Source organism: Daucus carota, chromosome 3, assembly GCF_001625215.2.
Source record: "Daucus carota subsp. sativus chromosome 3, DH1 v3.0, whole genome shotgun sequence".
Lineage (NCBI taxonomy): Eukaryota > Viridiplantae > Streptophyta > Magnoliopsida > Apiales > Apiaceae > Daucus > Daucus carota.
This window is the reverse complement of record NC_030383.2, coordinates 9,076,958-9,099,889: the sequence shown is the minus strand read 5'-3', so window position 1 is coordinate 9,099,889 and position 22,932 is coordinate 9,076,958. Positions and strand designations below refer to the sequence as shown.

Here is a 22,932-nt window from a genome sequence, read left to right as displayed (position 1 = left end):
TCCTTCAATACTAAGCAAGTCATGTCCATTTTTATTAAAATATTCAATACCATAACGATACCACAAAAAATAAAATTTTATATTCATATTATATAATTCTTTACCGTTTCATAACATAAACAAGTTATGTTCAACTTGATTTGAATGTTTAATATTAAAATGATAGTTTCCAAAGTTTCAAAATCCGTTGTTATATATCTATATCTATATTCAATAATCCTCGTTTTCTCTGTTCTCTCCCCACCGCAGTGGCGGCGCCTTCTTATCCAGTGATTTTCGTGCTCGATTCATGGTCAGGGAATCAATTCGGTCTCACCAAATTTTGCCGAGTTGTGTCGTTTAGACTCCGATCTCCTTTCTCGTCAGAATTCGAAATGGTGATTTATGTGCTTTATTTTAAGATCGGATTCTTCAGTGATCGGATTCTTGTGTAACATCGTTAGAATTTGTTCGGATTAGGTTGTGAATTTTGTTGAGTTCAGTGGCTTATATTTTTCAAACATGTTTTGTTTTGGCCAAATTTGTTGTGGGTTCGTTTTAATTTTCAATATATTTTCTTTGTAGATATGTTCCTTGTGTTCTTGGTAGTTCTTGATTGGTGGATGTGTTTAGTGTGTGTTTGATCTTCTTCATTAAAAATTTTAGTTGTTAAAATTATTTTTGGTTGCCTATACGAATAGATTATTGTTTTGTTATGATTTGAATATCGATTTATTTTAATTATGGTATAATTTTATATATTATACATGTATATATGTTAGTGTGCAATAATTTTGGATATGAAAGAATTAAATTCTTCAGTTATACATCAAAAAGAAATTAAATTTTGTGTAATTGCGATTTTATATTTAAATACATACATATTAGGCGTTTAATTGACTGTGTTTGGTAAGTTTTTATGTGCATTTATTTGGCTTAATTGTCATATTAAATTTGTTGATTTATTAATTATTAATGAGAATTTATTGTGTGCCATAATTGATGGCTTTATCACGTCTTGATATTGTTCAAGGACATTGTACCATTTTTTGGTGGCCATAATTGATGGCATGTATTTTGGACCATTATGGGTTGGCATGATTATTGTCCTAGAAGATTTTGTACGAAAAATTTTGTTCTTGGATTAATAATTAGAATCTATTGTTTTTTATATTTTGTGATGCTAAGATAACTCTTTGTTGATTAATTGGATTATTAAAAATAAACTATGTTGATTGTGATATAAATATTATTTAATATTTTAATAAATAATTTTTAAAGAGCAGGATTAATTCTTTTCCTAACAAAAAAATTTTAAATTTTTTTTGTTTATGTATATTTGTTCTCATAAGAAAAGATTAGTATCTGTTACGATTTTTTTAGTATTGTGTGTCTAACCAAAGTTCTTACTTTGGTTAGACATTATAACTTTATAGATTCTAATATTCTTATTATTGAATAAGATGTTACATTATTATATTTTTGTCAGGAATTATGTCATAATTGATTTTAGTTTCCCCTCGTATACTTTTTATTCTTAATTTATTATTCTTATGTTTCTTTTTGTTTGTTTTGATTTTCAGGATAATGGAACGAGACCTTACGGGGTTTCTTATTAGACTTTAAAGTCTTATTATCTAAACGTCCGGAGATTTCCTTGCGAATCTTTCGGTTAGATGATAAACTTTATCGGATGAAAGTAATCCCTGATGCGGCTATTGTATCTATGATACAACTCATCTACGAGTATGTAGATCCTGACAAAAAAAAAACAAAAATTTAATATTCAGGCTATGTATTTATTTACCATTTCACAAAATTATCTGCAATATTAGTAGTTTTATGTTTTTTTTCATAATTTAATACTATTCTTTACTCGGAAAACTAGTAAAAGACTAGTTATTATATACTCTTATTTCACTTAAAAAATTAGTGACTAGATATTATATAGTGGGCGTTTGGCACGGGCTTATAAGCCCGGCTTCTGGATTATAAGTTACAAGCACTTATTTGTATCGTTTGTGTAAAAAGTCAATAAGTACTTAAAAAAAGCTACGATTACTAGCTTTTGTCTCACGGTTTCTACTTATTTCCCAAACACTTTTATCACTTATAAGTCTTAACTTGCTTCTAACTTCTACTCCACTTTTTTACTTTAAGCAATAAGCACTTATTTTAAACTCATCCAAACGGCCCCATACTCTTTTTTCACTTAAAAAATTAGTTCAACACTAATTTTATTCGTTCTTAATATGTTTTTACCATAGTTATTGTATATTTATCTTATATGTATATGTATCATGTGAGTATATATAAAATTAATATCAATCTTGCCCCCATGAGTATTCACCTCTGTATGTATGTGTGTAAGAAATGTGTGTTTACTGGCTTTCAGCTAGTGATCAGGGACGGAACCAGGTGTCCGACCATTAGGAGGCAAATTTTTATTGTAATTATAAGGGTTTTCAAAATAAGGCACAATAACATCGAAATTGACCATGACCCGCGTCACAGGCACTAGTAAACCAAACAGGAGAATTATAAGAGTTTTCAAAAGAAGGCACAATAACATCGAAATTGATGGGTTCATCTCTATCCAACAAAGAATCTGAGGAGCATTTTGTGTAATATTGGGGAATGTATGATGAGACAACCAAAGTCTTATTAAATTGATCAAGACTTCAGATTAACCTGAAAGTGCTTATATCAGATTAAACAACATAGTCTATTCTTTTCAAATATTTCAGATTGTCGTTTTATAAGAAAATTAAACTCTACCTTCAACTATCTCTTTTTCAAAACATCAGTCGGCTGATTCTCGGATACAAACCGGCATATATATAGGGTTTTACTCCAATACAAACCAAGTTAGCCTAAAAACCTAAAAACCACTAAGTACACTCCTATTTTTGCTATGAGCACTCCATAATTGCTAACCGCACTCCATTTCATTTATTTATTTTTTTAATTTCTGAGGGGACCCACTTCTGACATGGCAGCAGGCCCACTGCTGACGCGTCAGGGCTGCTGACGTGGTAGCCTGGGTGCCCCCTACTGACGTGGATGCCTGGGTGGCCCCAGTGCTGACGTGGCAGCCTGGGTGGACCCCAATGCTGACGTGGCATTTTGGTAGAAAATGCAAGTTTTAAAACATTGATGATAAAACCGGGGGTATATTTTTGGTTTTTAAAAGTATGAGGAGTATTTGATTATTTTGAAACTGCTTTTTAGGTTTTTAGGCTAAGTGTGGTTTGTATTGGAACAATTGCCTATATATATGGAATAATCAAGGAGGTGTGTTTGCTAATATATACGCACATTCAAGAGCTTCGTCCGCCAAAAATGAGTTACGTGCACGGGTAGGCAGACTTCATCCTTTCACCTCGTATAAGTAATATCAGGTTTATATGTTACTCCCTCCGTCCCTTTGATATATACACGTTTGGATTGGACACGGAGACTAAGATTAGTGTATAAAGTAATATAAAGTGAGAGGAAAGAGAAGAAAAAGTGAGTAAAGTAGTGAGACCCATCAATATATAATTGATAAATTTGTAAAGGGGATGAAAGTAGTGGGTGGTTGGGATTTTTATATTATAAAAGGTTACCATTTTGGGAAGGTTTTGTAATGTATAGAATTGAGTGGGACATTCAAAAAAGGAAAGTGTATAAAAATCAGAAGGTCGGAGGGAGTATTCTTTTTTCTCTATATAGTAATATGATATTAGTTGAATTTTATCAAAGTTATTAAGTTAATTAAACAGAAAGTTAATATCTTAAAATTTACCTGTGCTTTAACAGTTACTCTAAATACTAGTTAGATGAACTGAGTTCAAACTGTATACCGATATACAACATTTTACTTGAACTTGGCATCATGCAGACCCGCAGTGGCACACAAAAAATTTATATGCCAGACTTGAAAATTGAAACCTTTGTGATCATTCTGTCCCGGCTTTTGCATTTGAGTGCAAGGGGGCAGGATGATGTTGGGGTTTGAGCCCTTTTAGGTCTTTCGGCTGGACCAGACCCAGTCCAAACTTCTTAAAATTCTTAAGTCCTTTGAACAAAGTTGCACTGCAACTCAACTCTAAAACAATTTGTCAAAGCAATTGTGCACATATGTATTTGAAGAACAATATTTAAGAATGTCAAATAATGGTGATATTCAAAGATCAATGGAGATCGCTAAAAAATATAGAATTCCTGAACCAGCCGGGCAATACAGATGGTTTGTAGTTTGGGTAGTTTGTCCCCGATTAGAAAAGTTGTCCAATAAAATATATGAGATTTCATGTCATAATTATTCTGAAGTTATAGTTTCATGTTTTATTTGAATAGTTTATATTGGATACGAGGAACGTTAAAAGATATCAAAGCATGTTGAAATATTTCATATTTGTATAATATATTTTAATATAAAATATCTAACAAATATTTGACATTCCTTATTTATAAAAATATGTTGGTTATTTTCATAAAAAAGTATACATTTGTATTTTTTTTCAGAAATAAATAACATGTTTAGAAATAAAATAAGACAAGTGAGAGTTTAATATTTCTAATTTCCATTTTTTCCTGGATAATTTCATTAATAATATGTGTATTTTTAATTTGAAACGTTAAAAGTATATATAATCTTGAAAAATCAATGACAAATTTTATTGTAATAATATTTATTTATGAAAAATTAAATTTATTTTATCTAATTTGAAAAAATAAAAATAAAATATTTCAAACTAGATATATATTCGTACAAAGAAAAATCTAGCTTATTTATTATGTATTTATAGGAAAAAGAAAAATAATTGTCTGGCACAGTTGATTTTTATAGATATAAGGTTGTTTGACCAAGCCATTCGACTCCACAACACCCACTATCCCCAAAAGGGGTCTCTTCTCTCGGAGAGACAGATTCATTCAAACCCTAGTTTTTGCAACCTCGAATCAGACCGAATCAGAGATCATGGGTGCTGAGAGATCCCCAAAATCGTCATCTGATTCGAAATTATTTCCACCCGGCTTTCGATTCCATCCTACTGATGAAGAGCTCGTTGTTTACTATCTCAAGCGCAAGATCTGTAGACGAAGGTTAAAACCTGATATGATCGCGGAGACTGATGTCTACAAGTGGGATCCTGATGAGTTGCCTGGTATATTACTCACCCTTTTGATTGTTTTGTTTGATTCTTTTGTTTCGTTTGATTTGGGTGTGTTTTTGTGTGGTCGGTGGTTCTTGATTGTGGGGTTTAATTGTTTTTTTTGTATGGTGTGGGTTGATTTAAAGGGTTTTTAGTGAATCGCGTGTACTGCTTGGTTTCGGAATTTCAGAGTCTTGTCGTATTTTTTGTATTTTTTTATTTGGAATTTGGTGGTATTTGGGTTGATGATATTTTTGTTGTCGATATAATGTGTTTGATGGCAGGATAGCATGTGACATTGTGTATGGTGGGTTTTTGGTTTTGACTAATCGAATATGTGAGATATGTTTGATTTACATTATGTTTTATACGAGGTGGACTTGATTGTTTTACGTATTCTTAGCTTGATGATATGATTAATTGAGCTCTGGGACTATGTCTTGAGTGGATCAGCTGAAAAGGTGTCACTTTGGTACTTAAATTGAGTACTTTAATAGTTTAAATACAGCCCTTCTAGATATTTCTCAACTAAGAACCCAGCTTCCATAAGGACGTTTTTTTGTATAGGGTATTTGTGCAATAAGTCACCATTACACATTTGTTTGATCACCTGGTTCAAGAATCATCTAACTGTTGCAAGAGAAAGATTGTCATTGTAGTGATCAATATAGTTATAACTTATAAACTTGAATGTTTTGATTTATAGTCATTATAAGACATTAGGGACAGACTCTAACTCTATTGTCTGGCTGTTTTAGGTTTTAATTCTTATTATTTCGCGGGGTGTTTAATTTATATAGCCTTTTTTCTAATGGTTTTTATCACTAATCAGGGCTATCCAAATTGAAGACTGGAGATAGGCAATGGTTCTTTTTGAGTCCAAGAGATAGGAAGTATCCTAATGGAGGAAGATCCAGTCGAGCTACAACATGTGGCTATTGGAAAGCAACTGGCAAAGATCGGACTATTTCATGTAACTCTAGGTCAGTTGGCCTGAAGAAGACCCTTGTTTATTATAAAGGGCGGGCTCCTGCTGGTGAACGCACAGATTGGGTGATGCATGAGTATACCCTAGATGAAGAGGAGCTTAAAAGGTGTCCTTCTGCTCAAGATTACTATGTGCTGTACAAGGTTTTTAAGAAAAGTGGTCCAGGTCCTAAGAATGGTGAGCAATATGGGGCACCTTTTAAAGAAGAGGATTGGGCTGATGATGATTGTGTGAGTTTTAATGGTTTCCTAGAGCAGGAGAATATTGTGAAGGATGTTGATGTTTCTCCTATTAACAATAACATAGCTAGTAGTATGCCACAGGATCAAGATGACATTGATGAGTTTCTAAAGAAGATTGCAGACGACCCTGTGTTTACGGATGAAGCTGGGTTTGTTCAACCTCTTGCCATTGATTACTGCTACACATTTGATGAAGTCATTGCTGAGAAAGAAAATGGACACATTTTGGGTAATCATTGTTCTGGAGAAGTAGGTTTACCTGATCAGAGCATGGTGCCTCACCACAATGAGCATTTGAATGTGCAGGCCAGCTTTGTCCAACCACAGCCTTTTAAATCTCAGTTACCAGTTGAAGCACCCGAGTGGGCTGCATCTGCTACAAAAACTTGTGAACAGGGCTTGGGTGGAATTCTATTTGAAGATTTTCTGGAAATGGATGATCTTCTTGGTCCAGAACCTAATGACCAAAACTCCGAAACCCTGGTATTTAATGGAATGGATGGATTAGCAGAAGCAAATCTGTACAATGATGCTGCTATGCTTCTTGGTGACGTTGATGATTTGGGGCCAGGTGGACTAAGGCCAGTTCCCCCGCCATATCTTCCTAATAATCTTGATATTGGAATATCAAATGCTGTATCACGTTCGTATCTAAATGTTGTTGAGAATGAAGCTGCAAATGATCATGTTCATCAGCCCTCCCATAGCGAGGCAAAGCAGATGAGTTTTCAACATTGGGCACCTGAAGCTGTTTCTGAACCAGTTCCTGGTACAGTAATTACTGTATATTCAAGTTGCTAGACTGTATTGTACATGGCAACATACTTTCATATATGTTGGCTTTGTCTGTCTGTAGATTATAGAGCTCTTGGTCAGGTGATTGGTTTTTGCAGACCATGTCATCTTCTTCATGGCAGGGCCTCTTATGCCCAATTGGGGATTGGGAGGCTTGAGCCTTTAAGAACTCTTCTGAAAATCTATTTTGCATGCAATTCTCTAATATTCACAACTTTTGATGACATGTTTAGGTGGCCAATACAATGGCGAGGTTTCAAGTCTTTTTCCCGGAGCCATTCAGAATCAGTGTTTCACAGAGGATGACGGTACAGACTCTTGGTTCTCTGCTGCTCTGTGGTCATTCGTAGAGTCTATACCTACAACTCCTGCTTCAGCTTCAGAAAACGCTCTGGTAAATAAAGCTTTTGAGCGTATGTCAAGCTTTGGTAGGTTGAAAACTAAAACTGTAGCAGTTGACCCTGCTACCTGTGGGAGGAGGGTGCCGAAGTTTTTTGGAGGAATGTTCAGCTTCTCTGTTATTGGCTTAGTTTGTGCTCTATTCTGGGTGTTCATAGCTGCTTCTGTGAAGCTGTTGCAGAGATACATTTCTTCCTGAAACTAGTAGACTATATATGTTTCAAAGGTACATTTTGCAAAAAATGAGCTTTGCCTGTAGGTAAGAAGGTAAATCTGAAGGTAAATAATTAGAAGAGAGGAGGTTTCTACTTTCTAGTATAATCCCCCAGGCCCCATCTAGACTTTTGGAAGAGATTTATAGTTATGGTGCTTGTACTAATGCTGTCTGCATTAATCACCAGTTCAAGTGCCTTGATCTTGTTTACAAGGAAAAAACATGAGGGAACATATCGTTCTCCTTCGTATCAGGTATTTATGTTGAAGGAATGAAATCACTCGGGAATGCAATGGAATGAATATGTAATGTTTTGCGGGTGATTCTCATTTTACTCTTATGAATCTGTTAAGCATTATTTCAGAAAATCCCTTTCATGCTTCAGTTTTTATATAATTCTCCACACTTCAACTGTGTTCATATTAATTTGTATTGTTTTTACATATATCATGGATCAGGTGGACAAGTTAGATGTGCTCCATGTATTCGCGGGTTGTACAGGTGTCCAGAATTATGATTCATTTTTACTCTGTATATAACAAGAATAGGGCAGATATTAATCATTTAAAATTTTAGATTTCACTAAAGAAATTTAGTTGAGAGGTCTCGATTTGGGAAATTTTTTATTATGAAAAATATTTGTTTAGAGAGGTTCTATCATAGACAGATCAGTCCTCTTATAATATTGACTCGTGCCTTTTTTATATTGTTTTCTTCACCAAAATATTTGTACTTGGTGTATTTTTTATATAGTTTGGTGTAACATGCTTTAAAGTCATTTGTTCATATACTTAAAATTAATATTTCAAAATTTTTCTTCACTGAACAAAAACTGTAATATATATATATACACATTTTTGAAACGAAAAAAAATATTAATACTACTCCCTCCGTTTCAAAAAATATGACGCTTTGACCTTTTGCACACATTTCAAAGTGTTTTGACCAAGCATCTAAAATCATCATTTTTCTTTAAAAAAATTATACTTTAAAATTTTGACTATATACTTTTATTTAAAAAAAATAAAATTTAAAAAATAGTAAATATAAGTACGTGGTCAAAAGACTTTAAACTACGTGCAAAAAGTCAAAGCGTCATACATTTTGAAACGGAGGGAGTAATATTCTATATCAACAATTATTGAAGTTTGATCCTCGGTGGGTAGCTAAAAGTGGCATCAATAATACTGTATTGCAGCTTTTATACCTTTTATATGCTTTTTGTATGCGTTTGATGCAACCCAATGCGACTGCTTCTCCTTTTATCTTGTTATCAAAATCTAGTTTTTATTTAAGGAGGACAGGGCGAACGGTCCCAACACATGTAATATAAATGGAAAATGCTTGGTGTTTTGTACATAATAATGATATGTGTTGGTTTTCAATTGGAACAAACATTTCATCTTAATTGTCATGTTATTGTGCACAAATTCTCTCTACACATAGTACTAATATAAAATATTAGAAAGTGGCGTCTTAACGATTTAGTGCACATGAATTCCAATAATATAATCTTTTAATATTAATATAATGATAATATTATAAATATTATTATTAGATGGAAGAGAAAAGATGAAAGTGAAAATATATATATATATATTTAAGTGGAGAAAAATAAATAGATAAAATTATTTATCGAAAGATCCTTTTTTGCTCTCTCCGTCTCCCATCTCCGGGAGGTCTTCCTTCACCGGCAGGTATGTTTGGGTTTTTTTAACTTGCTTATTGCTTCTATCTGCTACTATTATCTAAAAATAATCAAATGATTAGGTGATCAAGTGTCACTATAATAAGCCGTAAGAGATTGATCAGGTGATTTAAACAATTCCCACTCTCATTTACAACTCAACAACCATACTGCAAGTCTGCAACACATTTTTGATGGCCGAATTATCCACACTCCCCGTCAACTTCGGCATCCTCGGCTGCGCCGGCATCGCTAGGAAGCTATCCCGGGCCATCAACCTCATCCCCGAGGCCAATATCGCCGCTCTTGGCAGCCGCTCTCTCGAAAAAGCAACTTCTTTTGCCGCGGAAAACAACTTCCCTCTTACAGCTAAAGTGTTCAACAGCTACGACGCTGTTTTGGACGATCCTGATATCGACGCTGTGTACATTCCGTTACCAACTAGTCTTCATCTTAAGTACGCTGTTCTGGCAGCGCAGAAGAAGAAGCATGTGTTGTTGGAGAAGCCTGTGGCGATGAATGTAGGTCAACTTGATACGATCATCGAGGCGTGTGAGGATAATGGACTGCAGTTTATGGATGGGACTATGTGGATGCATCATCCCAGGACGAGTAGGATGCGAGAATTCTTGTCTGATTCGAAGCTGTTCGGTGAGCTCAAATCGGTAAGTATTTAAGTTTGATTTTGGGATTGAATGATTTTTCATCTACATTTTTGTGAGTGGTTTATGATTACCAAGTATAGTCTGCAGATCTAATTTACGGGAGATACGTGTCCCCCACTAAAATTCTATTTTACTCTTCAAAAAATACTTCTAGATCCGTCCCTGTGTGCAGTTGACTAAGTATATTTCTAAATTCTGATGTTTCATTCCCTTGTGGTTGTACATGTCTGTACTTTGCTCATGTAACAGAATAACAGTTGCAAACTGTCCAAATGATAAGATCGTTGGATTAACGCTTCAACGGCTCATGTTTAATGTTGCCGGATCCTTTAGCAATATTAATTGATGTAATAGCAGTTGCTAAATCTCTGATATAGCTTGGCTTGTTCTACCTCGAATTTCAGAGCTAAAAGACAGTGTTCCTCATCCACTTATTCCACCCCACACTACCAAGTACCAAGCACGTGCAACCCTTATCGGTTACTCCCTCTGTTCCAAAAGAAATGACCTTTTGCATTTTTCACACATTTCAATATGTTCGGAAGAGGTACTTGTAAATATTATTTTTTAAATTCTTTTCTTTTGTCTAATCCTAAATTTTTGCAAAACAAAATATTATTTACAAGTACCTCTTCCAAGCATACTGAAATGAGTGCAATAAGAAGTGACTAATTCTTTCCGGGACAGGGAGTATAAGTTCGTCTACCCAACTTATAAGCCCATATGAGTTCATCTTTCTGTTTGGCCAACTTCAAACAATAACTTAGGATCAGCTTCTAAGCTAGATGAGTTTACATGTTCAGGATATCAATGAAATCCTAAACCATTATGGATTCAGTTGAGAGCAAATTGACAAGGAAGGAGGATGATGAGCCTCTGCTAACATAAGTAAACTAGCATTATAATGTGATGCCACTTAACGCATATATGTACCGCGTAACAGCTTCCAACAATGTTATCCGACTAGTAAATGTTTTTTATGGAATTAGATTATGAGAAACAAAACACAAAGAGGCAGAGCTGTGTTGACTGCTGTATCTTTTTACTACACTCTTTTTTGTTTGATTCTCACACTGTTGTTCTTTTGCACTGTTTCTCTTATTTGTTTGAAATTTACCAGATAACCAGCTGCTTCACTTTTGCTGCTACTCGCAATTTTCTGGAGAATGATATTCGTACAAAGCCAGATCTTGATGGCCTAGGTTCTCTTGGTGATGTGGGATGGTACTGCATCAGGTCGATCTTGTGGGCCACTAATTTCGAGCTGCCTAAATATGTGATTGCTTTGCCAGGACCTGTCCTGAACAAAGCAGGTGTGATCTTAACTTGCAATGCTTCCTTACATTGGGAAGATGGCAAGGTCGCGAACTTTCATTGCTCTTTCTTGGAGAACTTGACAATGGACGTGACTGTTATTGGGACAAAGGGGACGTTGCATATGAATGATTTTGTTGTCCCCTATGACGAAAACAAAGCATCTTTTACCACGGCCACAGGGTCAGGGTTGAACGGTCTGGAGACTAAGTGGATGGCCAAACCGAGTGAGCACAGTGTGATTACAGATCTTCCTCAGGAGTGTCTGTTGGTGAGAGAGTTTTCGAGGTTGGTGAGTAATATCAAAAGCAATGGTGCAGAACCTGAGAAGAAATGGCCAAGCATCAGCAGGAAGACTCAGCTGACACTGGATGCAGTCAAAGAATCTCTGTCCAACGGATTCAAGAAAGTGGAGATTGTCGATTGATTATCAGATCAGGACGTATCTGCAGAGGAGGCAATAAGGGTACTTGTTTCCACTTGTTCTTCAATGTTGTAAATATGTTCGATGTTTTTTTTAGTACAGCATCAAATACTTGCCCCCAAGGTCAGCCATTTAATTGTGTTCGGATTCAAGTCCTACCTGTTTCCTTTTATTTGATTCTGTTTTGCCTCACGAAGGTAAAATCCTAGGTCCGTCCTTTGATAATACCAGTCGATATTTCAATCAATCTGCTTCTTCATTTACTTGATAATGATACAATTTACTTGGTGACTAGTAGCTAGTGTAGGAAAAAGAGATTAATCACAAATTCGCAATTCTAATATAATTATTTGACAAGTCCTGCAACTTACTCAAAATTTAAATTTCTTTGAAATGATTTTTGGCCGCTTCTGAACAAATTCGAACGAGTTTGTGCCAATTTTACGTCGAGTTCCTGAATTGAGAAGAAGAGAAGCTACAAAGGGTTCTGTCTACAAGACGACGATGAGTTGTTTGTACAAGGTAGAGTGGTCCAGGGGCTAGGAAGAATCAGGCCCGGTTCTGAAGGGGGGCAACGATCTAGGGCCCAAACTTAGGAGGGCCCAAATTTTTTGTCAAAATCCTGTAAAAGCCGCTTTTTGTTGGAGACCTCAAGGACATTGTATGTTCAACAATCAAAATATAACAAATTTTAATTTTTTTACAAAGCATATTCACTATGCAACCCATAAATAGTGTTGTTTCATTATAAATCTAAAAAAAAAAAATATTTTACAAGTTAGACATATTTTGCAGAATATATGTTCTACAATGTCCTGTTTGCAAAACATATAATTTTTCAAGATTTTTAATTAAATTCTGATTTTCATAAATATGATTTGCAAACTTATACGTTTTGTAATATTTTAATTGCAGAACATGCAAGGTCTCCAAAGTCTCCAATAAAAAACGATCTTCGTAAAACTTTACTCTATGTAATTATAATATCACTTTTATGTCATAGGAGCAAATATTAAAATTAATTGATAAAAAATTAGAAGGTGCCCAAATTTTCAGTGGCGACGACACTAGTGAAAAGAAGTTATTAAAAGTTAAAGTTGATAAAACCTATTTGAGATTCTCAATATCACGAGAATGGTACGTGAAATGGTCTTGCAATTTTATAAATCGAAAAAGGATTTCAGGAAACTATTAACTCCGATGATATCATCAACAATTTGTATCTTGAAATACTTTTATAACATACTCATTTTCAATAAACGGTTAGCTTGTGTATTAAATCATGACTTATAAATTTTTGTATTTTTTTTAATATCTATTAATAAATATTTGATGATTTAAAATATATTTAAAAAAAAAATTAAGAGGACCTCAATTTATCATTTGGCTTAGGGCCCCGGAAAGTTAGGATCGGGTCTGAGAAGAATGAACAAATATATGGTGGTGATTGAAATGAAAGGATTGGGGTGATTAGCCAATGTGCGAGTTTTAGAGGATGTTGTGAAGGAAGCTGATGTTTCTTGTATTGACAACAACAGCTGCACTTGCACATGATCAAGTTGATCGATGATATTCAATAAAGATTCAGTGGCTATTATGCATGAAACTCCATTCTTTTTTATTTTGTTCCACGATATTTTTGCATTTCATATTTTTTTTAAGTAGCTTATAAACTACTAAGAGGAGTCTTTGACTAACTATAGACGTAGTGCCAGTTGAAAATATAATATTGTGTTTGATTGAGAAGAATGTAATGGAATGGAATGAAATGAGTAAAATTATTTGGAACTAATAGAGATCAGAGGGAAGTTTTGAAATAAATTTAAGTGAGTGCAAAATTGCTATGATGATATTTGAGAAGAAACTGAAATTAAAGTAGGAGAGAATGGAGCATTCCATCTCAAATTGAAAGTATGATATCTAACACATAATGTAAGGAATGAAATAAAGGAAGGAATGAAATTTGTTAACAATTGCTCATAATATAGTTCATTTTTCATTCCATTACTTCTGAAATCATTCACCCCAACCAAACACAATATAATTGGTTCGAGTTAACTCTTCCTCATTTATAGTTTCAATACCACTTTCCGCTTCTTCTTAGTTGTCACCTTTGGGTTTATGCCGGTCAAATTGACCAAAGTTTGACTCAAATTTATTAATATATTATCAAGTGAAAAAATAAAAAAATATGTCACTGGAAATAACTTTTAATCTACTTTAAGATGTAATTTTCAGTTTTTTAAAATAATGAAAAAGTGACTTATAATCTTTGGTCAAAAATTAGTCAATTTGACCAACAAAAATAGAAATGTGACAATTAAAAAGGAACGGAGGGAGTAATAAATTTGTATCTAGTTTTATTATTGATTAGCAATTTAGCATATAATTATTGAGAAGACTCTTTAATATTTGAACGATGATAATTACCGAAATTCTAAATATGATGTAACATATAGGTTTGATTATCAATTTCTTGTTTATCATAAAATTTATGATTCACAGCGACACACAAAACAAGCACATTGCACATATGAGTCGAGTTTCGTCCGATCAGAGAAGAATTTAATTTTATTATGAAATTAAATGAATTGATCCGAGATTTCTAGTTGAATTGAAAATTATGTTCCAGATTGACTCTACAAATGAGCCGAATATGATTTTACTCAAGAAAAATTAGAGTCGAGCCGATTAGAATTGTCCATAAATAATTCATACACAATTTTTACCCAAAACAATCCTTGTTCATAGAATGTATTATATGATCTTTGAAGAAGTTACCGTCATATTATTGGATCGTTTGAGTTAGCTTAAAATACGTGCTTCTTGCTTAAAATAAAACAATGGAGTAGAATTTAAAAACAAATTAAAACTTGTAAGTTATTAAAGTGTATGAGAAGTAGAAACCTTAAAATAAGTTAGCATTCCTAGTGTTTTATAATTACTTATTGACTGTTTACACAAACGATGTGAATAAGTGTTTTTAATTTATTTCCTTCAAAAAAAATGTTTTTAATTTATAAACTCATAAGCCGGAGTTTTAAGTTGCAAACAAACACCCCATCTATCATTTTATTATGATAATTGGAACTCATTTATACTCGACTCATCGATAATTTTCACATACTTTCCCTCTCAGTTAATCACAAATTTTTGATCCGAGTCGATTTAGACATGTCTCAATTATACCCGATTAAATAAACATAATTAGAACCGAACATATGAAAGACTCGATTCTATTCTTTTACGAACTAAATGATTCGATCACGAATTTTGTTTACGGTCTTATTGTCAGTTACTCAGTTGATTACTGATTAAGGACCCCGCTCCGAAACTTTACCATAGAATTTTAGTATGCGATCATATCTTGACAATTGATGTTACCATTTGCCGGCCACATTATACATACATCCTTCCTCCCATTTAATTTTATGCACTTTTCATTTTGGGATGTCTCACTTAATTCTATATATTTCAAAACTTTCCCCAGATAGTAAGATTTTATAATATAAAAACCCCACCCACCCACTACTTTCAACTACTTTTCCAAATCTATCAATTATATATTAATGGGTCTCACTACTTTACCCACTTTTCTTTTTCTTTCTCCTTACTTTACATTATTTTATACATTTTTCTTAATATCCGTGTCCAATCCATATATAAAAAAAAATTGTCAATACGAATAACTGACATTTATAGTTACTACGTGCTACTCTGTACTTGAATATGCGGTGTCACTTTCCTTTAACCCCATCAAACTTCTCTGGGATTACACATAAGATACTACTGTTTTGGATTTATTAGACTGTTTTCAACATTTATCACACGATTCTACTTATTTGATGGAACCATTGCACAAAAAATGGCTTAATTATCGAATTACGTCCGGTTATTGGCCGCCTTTGCAGTGCGATAAGACTGTCACTCTGTCGGTGCGTCACTTGACCCTGCGAAAATAAAATTTCGTATCAACAAAGATCATCAGTTAAAATATTTCATTCGTCCTGATTTGTGTGAGTATCTTTGAATAGTATAATTTCTAAAAAATGAAACTTATCTTAATTTTAATCACATTTAATTGGTGTTTGACAGTGAAGTCTTTAGATATGAATGTAATAATTTTAAATAAATATCATTTTTTCAGGAAAAAATGATTCATATGACAAAGAGAGTAAAATTTAAAATACAAAATTCAAGGGATGTTTGGTTCATGATTAATGAGTCCGATTAACGAAAATCAGAATGTCAATCATATACATAGGTATTTGGATTAATTATTTCGTTGAAGGGGAACCCAATCCTTCTGAATGATTATTACATCATATCTTCTTTTCATACCATTCTCATTCTAGTTTATCTTATTTATCTAGAAAAAATAATAAAAGAAACAATTTTTTCTAGAAACAAATATTTATTTTCACTAAATTATAAATACAATATTTATTTACTTTCCCGGAAATGAAACCTTATCCCCGGAGAAAACAGTTTTGCCAAAAAGGCCCATATTTTTAGCTCTCGAAACAGGCAAGTATGGCGAAGATTTCCCTCTATCTTCCGTAAAGAACACGTTTTCGATCAGGTTGTGGATAACACCGAATGCATCATCAGCATGCAACTTTTTCTAATTTTACAAGTCATGTTTTAGATAAACATGGAAGTTCAATGAATGCTTTTTCACATATGCAGCTAGCTCTTCACAGACGTATGAAGATTTTTTCATTTTTTGTCAAGCGATAAATATCTTGGATATGAACGGTGAATTCCAACAATGACCAAAACAGATGACTTGGAAGGCCATGTGTATCCACACATTCCTTTTAAAAACAACTCATACCTCTACAAATACTTGCTCACAAACAAAGCTTATCACAACAAACTCTTCACCACCTTCCATACTTTCTCACATTTTTCACAAAAATGGCTGAGCTCTCTGTACTTCCTGTCAAAATCGGGATTCTTGGGTGCGCGGAGATAGCCCGGAAGCTGTCTCGGGCTATCCATTTGGTTCCTGAAGATGTTTGTATTTCGGCCATTGGGAGCCGGTCTGAGAGCAAGGCTATTCAGTTTGCTGCTGCCAATGGGTTTCCTGTGAGTGCTAAAGTGTATGGGAGTTATGATGCTGTCCTGGAAGATCCTGATGTCGACGCGATCTACATGCCTCTCCCCACCAGTCTGCATCTCAAGTGGGCTGTTCTGGCTGCTCAGAAGCAGAAGCATTTGCTGGTGGAGAAGCCTGTGGCAATGCATGTGGATGAGCTTGACGCGATCCTCGAGGCGTGTGATGATAATGGAGTGCAGTACATGGATGGCACCATGCTGCAGCATCATCCCAGGTCGGCCAAGATGAGGGAATATCTGGATGATGCAGAGCACTTTGGTCAACTCAGATCAGTATGTTCTGTTTTAAATTATCTTGCTCTGTTTTAGGCCTTAGTGTAATTTTTCTGATATGAGTTTGGAATCTTACAGATCATCAGCTGCTTCACTTTTGCTGCTAGCCCGGATTATCTTGCCAACAATATTCGAACAAAACCAGATCTTGATGGTCTTGGTGCTCTTGGCGATATCGGGTGGCACTGCATCAGATCAATCTTGTGGGCAGCTGATTTCGAGCTGCCTAAATTCGCCATCGCCTTGCCAGGGCCTGTTCTCAACAAAGCAGGGGTGATTATATCCTGCGGTGCTTCTTTACACTGGGAAGACGGAAAAACAGCAACACTCCACTGCTCTTTCCTGGAAAACCTGACCATGGATGTTACTCTGGTTGGAACCAAGGGAACTCTGCATATGCATGACTTCAATATTCCTTTCGAGGAGAGCAGAGCTACATTCTCTACCGGTACCAAGTTGGGGTTCAATGATCTGTCGACTGGCTGGTCACTGAAGCACACCGAGCATACTGTCACGGCAGATCTTCCTCAGGAATGTCTGATGCTCAAGGAGTTTTCGAGGTTGGTGGCTAACATCAAAAGCAATGGGGCAAAGCCGGAGAAGAAGTGGGCAACCTATAGTAGAAAGACACAACTGACAATGGACGCGATCAAAGAATCTGTCTACAATGGCTTCCAGAAAGTCGAAATTGCTGGTTGATTACCGGATTAGTAGTCTGTGATAGAACCCCGGGGCATCCAGTGCCCGGGAAGGTTGAGTTAGTCGTTTAATAAAAAGTGTATGGACCTGCTGTGGCTGGCAATAGTTTCTGAACAATCTAAACCCTCCCTCTGGGCTAGATGTTGAATAAATTTGTCTTTGTTTTGTGACCTAAGTTTACAAGTTTAGTCCTGGACCTTTTACTTTCATTTTCTTTCTCACAGGTCGCTATTTCATCACATTTTTTTATGAGGTATATTTCATGCACATTTCTGTTAATAAAAGGTACAGTAAAACATGATTTCCGTAATTAACTCAAATTAGAGCAAATCCATCATTGTCCTAAATTGATGTCCTAAGTTAAAATATAAGACAATTGGATGAAATATGTGCTCCAATAATGTCCTAGTGGTGCCTTAAACCATTAGGACATCCAACAAGTGCCTCATTTTTGAGGCACTTCTAAGCATGTTCTAAACTAATTTTCTCATTAAAATATTAACTTCCCACCATTTCAATGCATCTCTCTCCTCTTACTTTTTCACTTCTTACTTTTTCACTTCCCTCCAATTCTAATTCAAATAAATTATTAGTTTAATAATAAAGCACACATATAAAGCATGTTGGAGTTCATGTATCAAAAAGACGTCTTAAATTGCTCGGACACTATTTTTTATTATATTTATAGGGCACTTGCTAGAACACTGTTAGACTTAATCTTATCTCACGTGGTTTTCAAGTTATTAACATATAAGATATTCTTTAAAAAATATATATACAAGATATTATTCTGAATTAATTCAATTTAGCTACTTATTCAACCAAGCATTATTCTATAGGCTGAGCCGCTGAGCGACCTTGACCAGCTACTTTGTTGTATATACTCGACTGGTACAAACTTCAAATAGATCTATACACCCAGGTTAATTATAATTATGTTCCAATCTCAATCATCTTTTACAGTACAGATCAAGATCAACATTAACGTGCATCCCAAAAATGGTACGAATTATCGTACAAATAGACGGTGATATCAGACTGAATTGTGTACAGAAGTATGTCTAGTAAACGAGAGATCTATCAAGGGGGCTTGCCAATCATTATTCAGGATTCGCTCAATATATAGTAGCTTTAGCTCAGATATCACAAAATTTGTTGTGATTACATCTAATCAAATTTAAGAATGATACAGAGTACCATCATATTCCCTTGTGAAAGCTACACTACTTTTTTCCCCTGTTAAGCCTCTGAAGGTGGTAATTGATGCTGCCAAATGGCTTTTTATTTTTGCCAGCCTGAGAAAATATAGTAAATTATTATGAAAAAAAATTAGAAAACAGTAGTGAAAGCTAGATGTGCAAGAGCTGCAAGTATATGTGCTGGAAGTAATTTCTAAAGTCAAAAGCAGGACATTTACTAAAACAGATATATAATCACTGCACCTGAGCATCCACGCAGCCCATCAAAAGATCCTTTTGTCGAGCACACTTTTCAGCTTCGTCATTGTTAAGTGCCAGGCAATTAAGAAATGCCATAGTTTCCTTCATGCAAGGTTTTGCAAGACTGCCAAACTTCTTTGGGTTTATATACACTCCACCAACTTTGCGACCCATTCTTCAATGCTACAAACTACAAACGCAGGTAATGTAGTAAGACACCTAAGAAAGATAGCAGTGGAGTTAGATTAGTAAATAACAAAAAATCGTCAAATTTATTTGTAGCATCATATATTTACGCCTGCAAGCATCTCAATTTAAGATAGACTTCATGGTATACTCCCTGGTTCGTCCTTCCAATAACTTCCTCTTCTTCCTGGCTTGGGAATTTGCCACCCTTGTTTCCAAACCTCTTCCCCCCAATTCAGACCATAATATTGTACTTGTTTTTCTTCATATATTTATTAATTTATCATAATAAATAGATTGCGTAAGATTCACAAACAACTACTTGTTATGATTAGGATTTATCAAATTTCAAACACTGAATTCACTGGATTTGAATTCTGCTCAGACCAACAATTAGAAATTTGCTATTACTAAAAACCACCAGCACAAAAGCAGCACTATTTATTTTGAATTCATATATTATCCACGCAAAAGGAATAGTAGAGGTTTTCTTTTCCTTATTACCAAAGGGGGACCAGACCGTTGTGAAAGATTGTAGACTGTAGAGTTTATACAACAAAAATGGTGGTTGGCCGTCAACTCGTGTTTTAAAATGCTTAGCTTAAAGAGGCTCACTGTTTCCAGGACTACAAGCCTATCTGCTCTTTAAGTCTAATACTCAATATTAGACTACACCACTTTATATTAATCCATACTAGCTCTCACAAGTCACAGCAAACCGTGTCTTCATACTACACCACTTTATATTAATCCATACTAGCTCTCACAGCAAACCTGAATTTAATGTTGTCTTTGGGGATAGAGTCGCATAGCTTAAGAATGAACGAAATGAAATTCTGTGCACAGTAGTGGAAGTTTGGAAATTCTATACAATAAATTTTAAATCGAGCTCAATCCCACCAATTTACCATGATAATTCCTTCTTGTTATACCCTTCACAAGTCTTATCACATAATTTGCACACCCTGTCACATTCTTCACTCTCACCTAATATTTTCTTCTAACGTTTCTCATTTATTCCGTTAAACAGAACAGAACCTAAATCTTATATTTCATTCAAGTTACAAGACATTAAAAAAAAAAAATAGTTCAGTAAAGGGGTACTAGAGGTCCAAAAAGGTCGCAGAATATCTTATAAGAAGCAAAAACCCTAAACACTTATAATTCCGGCAAGTACTGTTTCTGTAGTTGAGTAATTTAAATACACGATTAAACCACCGGGGCCTAATTCATATAATTAAATATCACATTATACCAATAATAACCTAACAAACTCACAAAAGTATCCAAAACCACGTCACAAACCTAACAGTTACACTATCAACGATACAGAGTAAACCAAATTATATCCAAAAAAATACACAATTAATTGGCAATTAGTTCATAATTAGGAACATCAAGCAAACATTACACTACATAAAACTGCTCTCATTGCAACTGCCTGATCTCTAGAATTTATCATTTCATAAAATCCAGTACATAAATAAATATATAATTATCTGGAATCAATTATTCAACAGAAAGATAAAAGCCTAAACAGTCTAAATTTCTTGCGTATATATACATACAAGTCATGTGTGTGTACGTATAGATAAGAAGGAAATGGAAGTTACCAGAGAGAGAGAAGACCGGGGAGAGTGAAGAGGAGCCTTTTTGGCGGAGAAGAGATCTGTAAAGCCCTAAAAACTATTTTAACTTCTTTTTCTTGTTTGCTATTTTTCAGTTTATCACTATGCTTAATTATCGTTTGGGACCTTTGGGTTCCACAAATTGAGATGTAATAAAGTTGGGGAATTTACCCAAAATACTAAAAAGTTTTCCTAATTTTTTATAATTTTTTAAAAAAAATAATTTTATCTCTTAATTTGCAATAAAAATAAAAATGTTTTATATTAAAAAATAAATTTATATTATATTTGATATTTGTATCCATCTTCTTTTTCGGCTTACTTACAAATTATATGCAAATTATAAAATTTAATAAAATAATTTTTTAAAATTCGAAATATAGAAGTTTCGTTTTGTAAATAAAAAATTTATAATACTGATTAATACAAGCATTTAATTAATTTTTATATGTGACTAGTTTAAAATAATACGTGATGAAAAAGGTAGCAATACAATTATACTTTTATGACACATATCTTGGCATTCTGGGATAAAAAGTATATTTTAATAAATATTTTATATATATATTGTAAACTGATATACGATAAATATATAATATCAGGTTTAGTCGGGTTTCGGTTGATTCGAATTTAAATCATTTTCGAATCCTCGGGTCTTGTTCTGGTTTTGTTATTCTAAAAATCAAATCTGAACCAAATTCAATCATTTTTTAAAAATGAAAATCAAATTTGTAATTAAATAGAAAAATCGAATTTGATAAAAATCATTCCTATCGATTCTATCGGATATCTGTAGGTTCTGAAAATTACCTAAAAAAACAAATAGGTCGTCTAAGTTAACCCACCTGTGAAGCACTAAAAAGCTCTCATGTTTTTCAATTTAGATGTATTTCAAGGCATAATATCCAGATTTTACATATATTAACATCGTTGCATAATATAATCCATGAAAAGTAGCATAAGGCAATATAGGTCTGTGATTTTTATTTTTTTTTAATAAAAGATAAATTTCATTAATACGAAATGTCATACAAAAGAGTCTCCAACAATACATCTGGAGGAGACGTAAACATCTTTTGACAATTCAGAGAACAGGGTAATTTAGCTACCAGATGAGCTACTCCATTCTGCTTGTCGTTTAACAAATGAAACTGAATAACCTGGCTTCGAATTTAAAATAAGCTTGCAGGCATTCAGGATGTGACCAACTTCTAAATGATTTTCTTGGAAGTCATGCAAGGCTCTAACAGCAAGCAGGGAGTCTGATTCTATTTCCACCACCTCATGATTTAACGAGCACAACCACTGGAGACCTTCAAAAATAGCGCTTGCTTCTGCTTCAAGGACAGTAGCCACCATGGCTTTACAAATTGTTTGACCCATCACAAAAACTCCCTCGCTGTCACGCAGAACCAATCCCAACGAGACCGAGGCCTCACCGAAACGCACACCTGCATCAACATTTAGTTTAAGAACTCCACCCTCCGGCTTTTTCCACTTCACTCGAGTAGAAGATGCAGCACTGGAAGTACTACCAACCTGAACAACACGCTTAGCTTTAGCCTCCTTCCAGTCAGAAATAATCTTAGCGCTTCAATCCATAGCAATAGCAGCTGTAACAACTTTGTGATCCCAGACTTTCTTGTTTCTAAAAAACCAAATTCCCCAAAGAACTCGAGCAATATTGAAAGCTTCGTGAACAGGACCTGATTCAAACTTAGCAAGTAGCCAGGAGGGG

General features: G+C 34.4%; 4 protein-coding genes across 6 annotated transcripts; 3 read left to right on the top strand and 1 right to left on the bottom strand.

Annotated features, from left to right (window-relative positions):
* The first annotated feature begins 4,832 nt into the window (after positions 1-4,832).
* On the top strand, positions 4,833-8,142 carry LOC108214894 (NAC domain-containing protein 17). The gene is made up of 3 exons (XM_017387134.2): positions 4,833-5,132; positions 5,953-7,119; positions 7,379-8,142. Exons 1-3 carry the CDS (start codon positions 4,946-4,948, stop codon positions 7,741-7,743), a joined length of 1,719 nt encoding a protein of 572 aa, XP_017242623.1. The 5' UTR covers positions 4,833-4,945; the 3' UTR covers positions 7,744-8,142.
* Positions 8,143-9,353: 1,211 nt separating this feature from the next.
* On the top strand, positions 9,354-12,407 carry LOC108211489 (uncharacterized oxidoreductase At4g09670). Of its 2 annotated transcripts, none has more exons than XM_017383096.2 (3): positions 9,354-9,455; positions 9,529-10,110; positions 11,231-12,406. In XM_017383096.2, exons 2-3 carry the CDS (start codon positions 9,640-9,642, stop codon positions 11,849-11,851), a joined length of 1,092 nt encoding a protein of 363 aa, XP_017238585.1. In that variant the 5' UTR covers positions 9,354-9,455; positions 9,529-9,639; the 3' UTR covers positions 11,852-12,406. The 2 variants fall into 2 exon arrangements, with proteins under 2 accessions (XP_017238585.1, XP_017238586.1); XM_017383097.2 differs by having other exon boundaries at positions 9,366-9,455; positions 9,571-10,110; positions 11,231-12,407.
* Positions 12,408-16,584: 4,177 nt separating this feature from the next.
* Positions 16,585-18,111, top strand: LOC108214675 (uncharacterized oxidoreductase At4g09670). Its single transcript, XM_017386809.2, has 2 exons — positions 16,585-17,242; positions 17,321-18,111. The coding sequence occupies exons 1-2, from the start codon at positions 16,769-16,771 to the stop codon at positions 17,939-17,941; spliced, it is 1,095 nt and encodes a 364-aa protein (XP_017242298.1). The 5' UTR covers positions 16,585-16,768; the 3' UTR covers positions 17,942-18,111.
* An 890-nt stretch (positions 18,112-19,001) lies between these two features.
* On the bottom strand, positions 19,002-21,319 carry LOC108214676 (uncharacterized). 2 transcript variants are annotated; one of them, XM_017386810.2, is made up of 3 exons: positions 21,180-21,319; positions 19,384-19,599; positions 19,002-19,236 (listed from the first exon to the last, which is right to left on the bottom strand). In XM_017386810.2, exons 2-3 carry the CDS (start codon positions 19,552-19,554, stop codon positions 19,165-19,167), a joined length of 243 nt encoding a protein of 80 aa, XP_017242299.1. In that variant the 5' UTR covers positions 19,555-19,599; positions 21,180-21,319; the 3' UTR covers positions 19,002-19,164. The 2 variants fall into 2 exon arrangements, with proteins under 2 accessions (XP_017242299.1, XP_017242302.1); XM_017386813.2 differs by having other exon boundaries at positions 19,384-19,570; positions 21,180-21,282.
* Between the last annotated feature and the right edge of the window lie 1,613 nt (positions 21,320-22,932).

Bases quoted from the DNA above. Each gene is read 5' to 3' on its own strand.
- LOC108214894 (XM_017387134.2), top strand. From the start codon at position 4,946: ATGGGTGCTGAGAGATCCCCAAAATCGTCATCTGATTCGAAATTATTT. The intron at 5,133-5,952 runs GTATATTACTCA...ATCACTAATCAG, and splicing joins GGATCCTGATGAGTTGCCTG to GGCTATCCAAATTGAAGACT. The intron at 7,120-7,378 runs GTACAGTAATTA...TGACATGTTTAG, and splicing joins TGTTTCTGAACCAGTTCCTG to GTGGCCAATACAATGGCGAG.
- LOC108211489 (XM_017383097.2), top strand. From the start codon at position 9,640: ATGGCCGAATTATCCACACTCCCCGTCAACTTCGGCATCCTCGGCTGC. The intron at 10,111-11,230 runs GTAAGTATTTAA...GAAATTTACCAG, and splicing joins TGTTCGGTGAGCTCAAATCG to ATAACCAGCTGCTTCACTTT.
- LOC108214675 (XM_017386809.2), top strand. From the start codon at position 16,769: ATGGCTGAGCTCTCTGTACTTCCTGTCAAAATCGGGATTCTTGGGTGC. The intron at 17,243-17,320 runs GTATGTTCTGTT...GGAATCTTACAG, and splicing joins ACTTTGGTCAACTCAGATCA to ATCATCAGCTGCTTCACTTT.
- LOC108214676 (XM_017386810.2), bottom strand. From the start codon at position 19,554: ATGGGTCGCAAAGTTGGTGGAGTGTATATAAACCCAAAGAAGTTTGGC. The intron at 19,237-19,383 runs GTGCAGTGATTA...ATATTTTCTCAG, and splicing joins TGGGCTGCGTGGATGCTCAG to GCTGGCAAAAATAAAAAGCC.